General features: G+C 45.5%; 1 protein-coding gene across 8 annotated transcripts in view; it reads left to right on the plus strand.

Annotated features, from left to right (window-relative positions):
- DRP2 (dystrophin related protein 2) overlaps positions 1 to 10,769 on the plus strand; it is a 58,105-nt gene that overhangs the window by 45,200 nt on the left and 2,136 nt on the right. For 6 of the 8 annotated variants that reach the window (XM_082208343.1, XM_082208342.1, XM_082208348.1 and 3 more), the window contains 8 exons: positions 1,363 to 1,499; positions 3,914 to 3,979; positions 5,164 to 5,229; positions 6,433 to 6,591; positions 6,883 to 7,111; positions 7,622 to 7,742; positions 9,083 to 9,169; positions 9,671 to 9,758. In XM_082208343.1, the coding sequence (XP_082064469.1) occupies positions 1,363 to 1,499; positions 3,914 to 3,979; positions 5,164 to 5,229; positions 6,433 to 6,591; positions 6,883 to 7,111; positions 7,622 to 7,742; positions 9,083 to 9,169; positions 9,671 to 9,723 (918 nt within the window). In that variant the 3' untranslated portion in view covers positions 9,724 to 9,758. The remainder of the gene's footprint in view (positions 1 to 1,362; positions 1,500 to 3,913; positions 3,980 to 5,163; positions 5,230 to 6,432; positions 6,592 to 6,882; positions 7,112 to 7,621; positions 7,743 to 9,082; positions 9,170 to 9,670; positions 9,759 to 10,769) is intronic. The other 2 variants (XM_082208344.1, XM_082208345.1) reach the window with 2 other exon arrangements.

The raw sequence follows: 10,769 nt of genomic DNA on the forward strand, positions 1-10,769 counted from the left end.
GGAGAAAGGCGATGGCAAACCTAGACAACATCTTAAAAAGCAGAGACATCACCTTGCCAACAAAGGTCCGTATAGTAAAAGCCATGGTTTTCCCAGTAGTGATGTATGGAAGTGAGAGCTGGACCATAAAGAAGGCTGATCGCCGAAGAATTGATGCTTTTGAATTATGGTGCTGGAGGAGACTCTTGAGAGTCCCATGGACTGCAAGAAGATCAAACCTCTCCATTCTGAAGGAAATCAGCCCTGAGTGCTCACTGGAAGGACAGATCGTGAAGCTGAGGCTCCAATACTTTGGCCACCTCATGAGAAGAGAGGACTCCCTGGAAAAGACCCTGATGTTGGGAAAGATGGAGGGCACAAGGAGAAGGGGACGACAGAGAATGAGATGGTTGGATGGTGTTCTTGAAGCTACTAGCATGAGTTTGATCAAACTGCGGGAGGCAGTGGAGGACAGAAGTGCCTGGTGTGCTCTGGTCCATGGGGTCACGAAGAGTCGGACACGACTAAACGACTAAACAACAACAACATCATACCACACTTGACACAATGTTCTTTTATTCAGCCTGCACACAAAAATACAGAAAGAACATAGAGGACTGACTTCTAGCTTCTAGACCAGAATATGCTAAATATGAAAAAATAACTACAACACCAAATATAGAATAATGGAGATTAAAATATGTGGGATTTGACAGTAATTTTAGCCTGACCTGTACTGTTGCAAGTCTTGAATAAAGCTTTCTTTCTTACTCATAGGTAAGAGCTTTTATCGTAACATTTAGGGAAGTTTTTAATGTTTGAAGTTTTATTCTGCTTTTAATCTTCTGTTGAAAGCCGCCCAGAGTGGCTGGGGAAACCCAGCCAGATGGGTGGGGTGGAAATTATAAATTATTATTATTATTATTTAGGTTGGGGGCCAGGACAGTAATGTCCACCTTGACATCTTTTCTAAGAACAAATGAGAATTATCAAAGAGGAAATGAGTTTCTGGAGAACTGGGCACCTGTTTTTGCAAACTGAATTTAATGCTGGATCCACAACTATGCTTTTTAGAAAAATTAATATGAAGGGTTGTCTTCAACTAAGTTCTACTCAGAGTAGACCCATTTAAATTAAGGGACCTAAGAAATTAATGTCAATTATTTTCAGGGGACCAGAGTATGACGAACTCTGGATGCAATCCAAATAACTTTGAAAAACACTCTTAACAAATGCATGAAAATGATTTTCAAGTTAGGATCAGTAGTATTCTGTATATTTTCTATAAGGTTAATCTATTTTTTATCTTAAGTTTACTATATATAGTGTATGAATCACTATCCTGATTGTGCAGTAAACAGTCTCCTCTGTTCCTCTCTACAGACCACCTCTAGTGAGAACATGAGGGACTTTGCCACCACCCTGAAAAACAAGTTCCGGTCAAAGCAGTATTTCAGCAAGCATCCCCAAAGAGGGTACCTGCCTGTCCAGTCCGTCCTGGAGGCAGATTTCATTGAAACGTAAGTCCTAGTCCTGGCTGCAAATACCCCACCCTCTTCCTTGATCGGTGGACATCTTCATGATGCTTGCTGGGTGAGAAGAAACGGGAGATGGAGAACATGCAGTGCTCAGGTGTTGAACTCCCAAATCCTATCTGCATGGCCATTGCTCAGGGATTTCGGTAACTAGAGTCCAGCAACATCTGGGTAGCTGCAGGTTCCCCATCTCTGGCCCCAACAGAATTTAGACCAAACCTAGAAATTTGGGGAGCAAAGAATTCCCCATCATTGGTGGATGGGTGGTCTGGAGTGGGTCACCAGAAGGTGGCAAGTTTATGTAATAAAATGTGTAATCATTGAAATCTCTTTACATGATTTACATAAAATATACATTAAGGTTAACTATAGAAATCAGAGGTTAAAGACAAGTTGACTTTAAACAATTCCAAAATAAATAAAATCAGTCGTTAAAAATTTACATTATTAAAAAAAAAGAAAACTACCTATTGAAATGTACGTCAGCTTTCCATATCTGGTTCAACTTGTCTGTGGAATGCCCTCCCATCGGATGTCAAGGTGATGGACAACTACCTGACATTCAGAAGACATCTTAAGGCGGCCCTATTCAGGGAAGCTTTTAATGTATGATATTTTAGTGTTTTTTGGGTTTCTGTGGAAGCCGCCCAGAGTGGCTGGGGAAACCCAGCCAGATGGGCGGGGTACAAATAATAAATTATTATTATTATTATTATTATAAACAAAGAAGTTTTTAGTAGGCACTTTAAACAATACAATTAAGAGGCCTACCTAGTATCAATGTGCAAGGAGTTCTACCATTGTTTCCTTACAACTGCAGAATTGGATATTGTGTGGTGCTTGTAAAAAGTTCCAGTTCCATCTTCTAGTACCAGCTACTCCTACTAATAGGATAATAAGATTCCAAAGCTAGTTTTGCACAAACTTCATCTGCCATCACTGCTGAAGGTGAAGGAATCCACACCAGGTTGCCATCAGCTCAGTAGGGATGAGAAGCAATGTCCCCACTAAGTCCAGCATTCCATTCCTTCTAGGGATGCTCATGCACAACTGGTGCATGGATTGGAGAAGAGACTGTAGGTTAGGAGCAGAGCAAATGCAGAAGATGGGGAAGACCCCGCTCGGCCCAAGACCCTAGCAACCTCTGCCAGTCAGAGAAGACAGTACTGAGCTAGATGGGTGAATACCCAGGCCTGGTATAAGGCAGCTTTCTGTGATCCTTTGCTGTCAGTCTTCAGAAGTCACAGTTGCATAGTGTAAATCAGGGATGGGGAACCTGTGATTTTCCAGGTGTTATGGGAATAATACTCCCATCCTTCTGGGACATTAGTCAAAGTGACTCGGGGCTGATGGGAGCTGGAATCCAACAGCATCAAAAGGGCAGAATCCCTGTGCCATTTTGTGTGTGTGAGTGTGTGTGTGTGTGTGTGTGTGTGTGTGTGTGTGTGTGTTTGAAAAGTCTTGAGTCATTGGCAGTGATTACTCTGGTGTAATAGCTGGGCTTGTGAAGGTATCAATTAGTGGGAGATTTGGCAGGAGCTCAACAGCATATGGGTGGCCACTGGTTCCCCACCCCTGTTGCAGCAGATAACACCCCCTTCCCAAAGGTCAAAAGGTCTCCCCACAGACTTGTTGTTCATTTGTTTATAAAAATGCTTATATACCACAATTTCATTTTTTTAAAAAAATCTAAGTTGCTTACAACAGTGTTACACACACCACCATGTAAAAAGAGTACTATCACAGATTATCAGCTAACTATTACAGAAAATGTTTTCTTAATAGTCTGCATAAACCTGACAGCATTGGTAAGTTTTCAAGAGATGCTTAAAGGGTAATATAGAAGACACCTACTGAATCCATCAGATGCCACTGAGATAAAGCACTACACAACTTTTGGAAGACATCTGAAGGCAGCCCTGTATTGGGAAGTTGTTGATGTTTGATGTTTTATTATGTTTTTATATGTGCTGGAAGCTGCCCGGAGTTGCTGGGGAAACCCAGCCAGATGGGCAGGGTATAAATATTATTATTATTATCATCATCATCACCATCATCATCATCATCATCTCTACTGGAAGAGCCTTCCACAAGACTATGCTGTTGACACTTGAAGCCTCAGTTTTCTGTCAATGTCAAACGAGCCTCATAAACTCAGGAGGTGACCAATGACACGCCTGCAGATTATATCAGTGACTGAACTGGGATAGAAGAGTTCAAGCAGTCCCTTAAGTAGCCTGGACCTAAGTTGTTCAGGGCTTTGTAAATTAATGCAAGGACCTTGTATTACCTGCCTAGATGGACAACCGGTGCAGGTAACACTTTCATTAGACCCCTGCTAGGCAGCTGCTGACAATGTCATACCTCAGTCCTTCGTGACTTCTGCTTGTTCCTTTCAGGCCAGCCTCCTCTCCAATGTTACCTCATGCAGATACTCACTCTCGGATCGAACACTTCGCCAGCAGGTACCACTTGACACCCCTAAGAAAGGGCCAAAATGTTGGGTGGTATGGGGAATGGGGTGGCACAGCCAGTATGACAGATACAGTAAGAAAACCTGGTACATCAGAAAAGCCCTCTGTAGCAAAGGCAGAAGGTGACTGTCTCCAACGCTCCAAACACTGCAATCAGGCCTTTGCAGGGTGGGGGGCAGCCGGGTACACTTGCTCTGGGCCTTGGAAGGCTAAGCTGGCCAGGGGACCCTGCAAGGGACTGACTTCTTTTTTGTTTGGGTTTATAACTTTATCCTAACAATTCTTTTGCCCCAGGCCTTGGACGAGTTCTATACGGGCCTGACTACAATAGCACTGCTAAGAAGACAGAGTTCCATTTAAGGATGAAACTTAAAATTCCCAGAATATTGATGGCTTCCAGCTGTGGGCTTCTTCAGATGTCCTTTTAATTGTGTATTCATAGTTATTTTTGTTCATGGTGGTATCAAGGGTGGTTATCAGTGATCCTGCTTTCTGATGAGTGGTTGTTTTTTTTCTTTGGGCAGGGGTATTTTAATAAATGGAGAATTCTCTAGATGCCTAGATCCAGGTTTGGGGCAGGTACCCTTTGGAGAGAGAGCTCCAGCAGAGATTTAAAACTGCAAAACATGCAACAAAGTAAAGCATGGAAATGTAGGCTAGAATATGTTTAAAATATCCCCTTTTAAATAGCCCCATTTCCCATAGCATAGAAAGAGACCAGACATTTGGTAAGTTAAAAATGTTTTACTTACAAACTCTTCAAACATCAAACTCGTGTGCTTTTCCATACAGCAGCAAGAAAAGACACCTTAGATTCCAAAATGGTAAATGTTTCTAAGTTATTTGTATAGAAACACAAAGATGGCTTGCGTAAGCCATGTAGTCTAAGCTTGGAACATCCAGCTTGGACCTCCTTATTGCAGAGGTGAATATAGAGGAGTGCAACCAGCACTAGGCAACTATGCTTTAGAGTGGAATGTGAGAGGCAAGGCAATATTTAAACTGCCAATTTGGAGGAGCTTGTTTTATACCCAGAATTTTCTACCCTCGTGAGAGCTGCAATTTCTCTCCTGCTATGGCCACCCACCTGGTACCTTTTGGGGTCTTCTGGAAGATCTCCTGTCTTTCCTTGCTACTTCCCTGCAGTTCACTGCCCCTCTTCTGTTTTCCTGTAGGCTTGCAGAGATGGAAAGCCAGAATTCCTCCTTTTACAATGACAGCCTTTCTCCGGATGACAGCCTGTGAGTTGCTACTGTCCTCCTTGCAAATTCTACTGAAATCTGTGTGCTTTGTGTCAGTTGCAAAGCTAGGGGGTGGGGAATATTGGGTCAAACCAGAGGTCATATTTAATTAGGCGACTTCACACTGCAGCCACCTGCATTTATATTTGGGCATAGGAGTTTTATTGAGTTCAATGGGACTAACTGCCACGTGACTGTGTATAGGGCTTCACGTTTAGGCTGTGATCTCTTGGCAGATGTCCCCAACCCTTTATCCTCCACTCCTTCATTTGGGCAGAGAAGGATTCCATGTGGACATTCCCCCACTTCCCTTGGGTGGGGAAAATGAGCATTAATACAGCGCATAACCTCACTTCTATCATATGTCTTGCTTCTCCCACTTGCAATTGCTTGTGGACTCATCCAGAGTCAAACCTGGCCTACATTTCTTGGAAAGGAGCAAACAGCATGGCAAACAAAAGTTAGCATGCTCCCCATGCTTTTTACAGGTACCTTGAGATTTCCTACACGTAGCGAGAAATATTTACGCATTCAAATTCTCTCCTGCTCTACCTCCCAATGCCATCTTCTTCCTGTCCCATCAGTGCATATGTTCTTCAGGTAGAATGTGCAGTAGGCCAGCTGGTCTGCTGTTTCCCAGGTGACCAGCACCTAAGCCATGCACATTTATTTATTTCAGGCAATTTTATCCTCTTCAGGCAAAATGCCTCCCAGAACAGCTTACACACTAGCAGTGACAACCAAGACCCAACACACCCCTTGCCCACAGGCTGACAATCTAAAAGATGCATCACAGAAAGGGAAAAGGGATGCAGAGCCAAGGGTGAGCATGTGCAATGCTATCAGGAAACAGGAAGGCAAGGCTAAAGCCATCGCAAGTAGCAGAATAAGGTGAAGGGTTGTAACTCAGTGGTAAAGCATCTGCGTCGCATGGTTCAGTCTCCAGCATCAGCAGGTAGGACAGGAGAGGCTTCTGCCTGAAATCATGGAGAGCTGCTGCCAGTCAAAGTAGACAGCACTGAGCTAGATGGACCAAGGGTCTGATTCAGTGTAAGGCATTGAACTTGCTGTGAAGGGGGAGAGGCAGAAGCTTAGCATGCCAGTTGTTTAGATTAGTTCAGCAGGCCTGATGCAAGGTGTAGTGTAGTGCAACAAACCACCCCTACTGAGACTTCTAGCTTCCTTGCATTAACCTCATCACAGCTCTGTCCACAACAGGGATGAGGACCAGTACCTTTTGCGCCACTCCAGCCCTATTACAGACAGAGAACCGGTCAGCAGTCAGCAGCCCCAGGACAGCACCAATACAGACGACAAAGGGGAACTGGAGAGAATCTTGGCGCACCTGGAGGATGAAAACAGGTAAGTGGGCACGGCTAGCAGAGTTCTTGTAATCATTCCTTTTATTACAGATCTGTAAGATGTGTGCAAATATTTCTGGGAAGAAAGGAACAGAGCTTCTTAACGATATTTGCTTTCATTCATGATATTGGCAAAAAAAAATCCCCATTGATTAAGTAGTCCTCCAAGACCTTCAGCAATTTTCAAAGGTCCAGGGGTTGGAAAGTTTGGGAGCCACTGTTCTGGCTCTTGAGCACCTTAAGCCTCTAATGCCAGCATACTCTTGCTGCATCCTTGTATTTCTCCTTGCAGGGTTCTCCAGGGGGAGCTGAAGCGTCTGAAATGGCAGCACGAGGAGGCAGCGGAGTCGGCAGAAGGAACTCCAGAATCAGCACAGGATCCACACAACGAAGAGCTGCTGGCAGAGGCCCGGATCCTTCGACAGCACAAAAGCCGCCTGGAGACGCGGATGCAGATCTTGGAGGACCACAACAAACAATTAGAATCTCAGCTTCAGCGCCTGAGAGAGCTGCTTCTGCAGGTATTGTCTGTGGGCTATATCTCAAAAACAAAGTTCTTTGGCCTTCTTTGCATACATTGCATTCATCCTCAGGTGACATCATTAGGAGCACAGGAATATGCCTTACACTTAGCGAAACCATTGATCATCTAGCTCAGTATTGTCTGTGCAAACTTGACAGTGGCTCTCCAGGGTTTCAGGTGGAAGATGTTCCCTGTCCTACCTAGAGATGCTGCAGGTAGGACCTGGGACCTTCTGATTGCAAAGCAGGTGCTCTGCTACTGAGCTATGGCCCTTCCCAATATTACACACTCAAAAGAAATGGTATGAACTGAAACTAGGCCAGGTTTTGTGGGGCATGACCCATCAGCTGAAGACCTGTGATTTAGTGGGCAGCCCAGCCCTGAAGGTGTAGTTGGATTTGTGAGGATGTCAGAGCCAGTGGCCATGTGTCATGCAGGACAGATGGGGGAGCACCAGGTGAGAAGTTGGTGGTCATGAGCATCCTTAACATCTCCCTTCTCTTCCCAGCCTGGAGCAGATTCCAAAGGGGACGGCTCTACAGCCTCATCCTTGGCTTCCTCTCCTCATCCATCAGAGGAGAGTCAGACCAGAGAAAAAGGCCCTGGCACTCCAAACACGGAAACTGCAGGTGAGGCTCTATGGTGCTATGAAGCCTGCCCTGCAGGCTGCTGGGTTTCTTTCCTGAGTGTCCTCATTCCTACTTCTGCCGAAGCAATTAAAGAGCATAAGAAGAGCCTGCTGGCCCAAAACCCTGCTCTTCCAGTGGCAAGCCCAGTGCTTCTGGGAAACCTGTAAGCAGGACCTGAGCACACGTCTCCTCCTGCAGATGCCAGCAACCAGTATTCAGACGCATACTTCCTCTGACCATGGAGGCAGAGCATAGCTGGTAGCCATGGACAGACTTACCCTCCTTGAATTTCTCTAATTCTCATTTAATGCCATCCAGATTGGTTCTCCTGTGGGAGTGAGTTCCATAGTTTAACTATGTGGTGCATGAATTTGTGCCTTGAGGAACAGATCCTGCCTTCCTGCTCTATTTATTCTACTGTATTCCTTTCTTTAATACCCTGTCTTTCCTCCCAAGTAACCCTAGGGTGGTCATTGGTCATGTCCCCCTCCTTGAAACAGGAAGAGAACCCAATTTGGGTCACAGGTCTTTTATCATCTATTTGAGAACGCATCTTGGCATTATAAACATGCATTTGAGCTGGACCATTACATAGCCTTTGGCCTCTCTGCTTCCTAGTCTAGTAGTCTTCAGTCTCATCCAGACCATGGCTTCCTCCAAGAAATCCTAGGAGCTGTAATTTATACCTCACAGATATACAATTCCCAGGACCCTTAACCAACCACAGTTCCTGGGATTCTTTGAGAGAAGCCATGTACTTTAAATCTGCTTCATATGTATGGTGTGGGTGTGAGGGCTTTGTCCTCTAAGAGTCCCAAATCTGTCTTGTAGTGTTATCCCCAACCTTTCAGCAAGATGGTGACTGATTAATAGACCACTTTTAACTGACTCTTCATTGAAAATCCCAGATACAACAATAAAGGTACCCCTGCCCGTACGGGCCAGTCGTGTCTGACTCTAGGGTTGTGCGCCCATCTCACTTAAGAGGCCGGGGGCCAGCGCTGTCCGGAGACACTTCCGGGTCACGTGGCCAGCGTGACGAAGCTGCTCTGGCGAGCCAGCACCAGCGCAGCACACGGAAACGCCGTTTACCTTCCCGCTATAGAGCGGTACCTATTTATCTACTTGCACTTAAGAGTGCTTTCGAACTGCTAGGTGGGCAGGAGCTGGGACCGAACGACGGGAGCTCACCCCGCTGCGGGGATTCAAACCGCCGACCATACGATCGGCAAGTCCTAGGCACTGAGGTTTTACTCACAGCGCCACCCGCGTCCCCTGATACAACAATATTAACATGATATCCTCCCTACCCCCATTTTACTCATTTTTCTTTCTCATAGATGAGGTGGAGGTGAGTACTCAGGACGTCAGTCTGTGTCTGGAGGATATCATGGAGAAGCTTCGGAATGCTTTTCCCAACACTGGAGGTACAGTGCATTAAATCATCTGGGCCTACATCATCAGGGATGGGATATCTTGTGTCCCTTCAGGTGCTTATGGACCCGGATTCCCATCAGCTCCAGCCAGTGTGGCTCAATGTCAAGGGATGATGGGAATTGTAGGCCCAGCAACATCTGGAGGGCCATAGATTCCCCATCTCTGGATTACTGAGGTAAATTAAAATGGCGGCCCCTACTGAAAGCAGTGGGTCCTACTGGAGAGCCCAAGGCACCAGCAGTGGGCTCAAATGCGATGCAGAGGTCCAAAAAGTTGCACAAGTTGCACTGTAACCCTTGAAGCGTGCCATCTTCACTGCAGCCTTTTTTACCTGAGTTTGTGGAAGTTCCCCACATGTTTTAGAAACCTGAAATATGAGGGGAGTCTCCATGAGTATAGGAGACTTCCCACTTCAGTCTTCCTGTACAAATGGAAGGCTGACCAGAATGGTTGTAGGCCCCTGGAGTCACAGTCCCTTTTTTCCCTGACAGGGCAAAGACCACACCCCCTGGCCTTCCTGAAGAAGTCTCTCAAGTTCTCCTAGATGACTTGTTCAAAACTGACCGTGGGCATCAGCTGGTATTAGCTATTGTATTGCTCCTGGTCTGGCTGCTTACGGCATTGATGTCTGGCATACCAAACCTGTATAACCTAGCCTTACTGCTTTTGCCAGTGTGTCCGTTTTTATTTGATGGGCATAACCATTGGCCTCCCTCCCCCCCCCCCCCGCCCCACAGTGGCATAATAGGCCTAAGGCTTTCTTCACCTCTTATATGCAGAAGACAAAATATATCTCAGGAAAATCGCTGATGAAAAGGGACAGAAAGATTTCGAGGCTCAACGTGTTTGTCATTGACAAACTTATTCCAGGAATGAATAAAGCCCATGCATTATTTCCAGGCAGAGGTGCGCAATTAAACACTCTGCATCCAAGTGGGGTTTTTTGTTGTTGTTTTGCTCTGAGATTTCTCCTTTAAGAACCGGCTCTTTAAAGCTGAAGCAGAGAAAATGTCAAGTTCGGGTTTCCCGCAGATTGACATTTGCTCTGACTGAACTTTAAAGAGTTTTCACGGAGGCAGCTCTGTAGCAAAAAAACCACGGAGCTTTAAATCACGGACCGGGCCTGGAAAGAGCAGAGGAAAAGTAAGTGTGGATAAGCCCTGAGGTAGGCTCCAAGACATTGGCTGCATACATACTGTACATTCAAAGCACATTCTCCCCTACCACCACCACCCCCGGGAACTGTAGTTCACCCTTCACAGAACTACAATTTCCAGCACCCTTATCAAACTACAGTCCCTAGGATTCTATATATGGTGTGCTTTAAATACATGGTGTGTATGCAGCCACAGTTTGAGTGTAAAGATTTAGTATTTGCTCAGTATGGCTTTTTCCCCAGCCTCTGAAACCCTGTAGAGTTGTTGCAAATGTAAAGACCAGAGTGGAAACTCTGCTCCCCATCACTTTGACAGGTGGGCAGAGCTGCCGAATTGCCTGACATTGCCAGATGTCAGGTGGCCCAAGTTCAAAGGACAGAATTGTTTCTTTTCTTCCAATGCAGCCAGGCTTAAATTCAAAGGAAAATGCCCA

This window comes from Podarcis vaucheri, assembly GCF_965113315.1.
Source record: "Podarcis vaucheri genome assembly, chromosome: Z".
Taxonomy (NCBI): Eukaryota; Metazoa; Chordata; class Lepidosauria; order Squamata; family Lacertidae; genus Podarcis; species Podarcis vaucheri.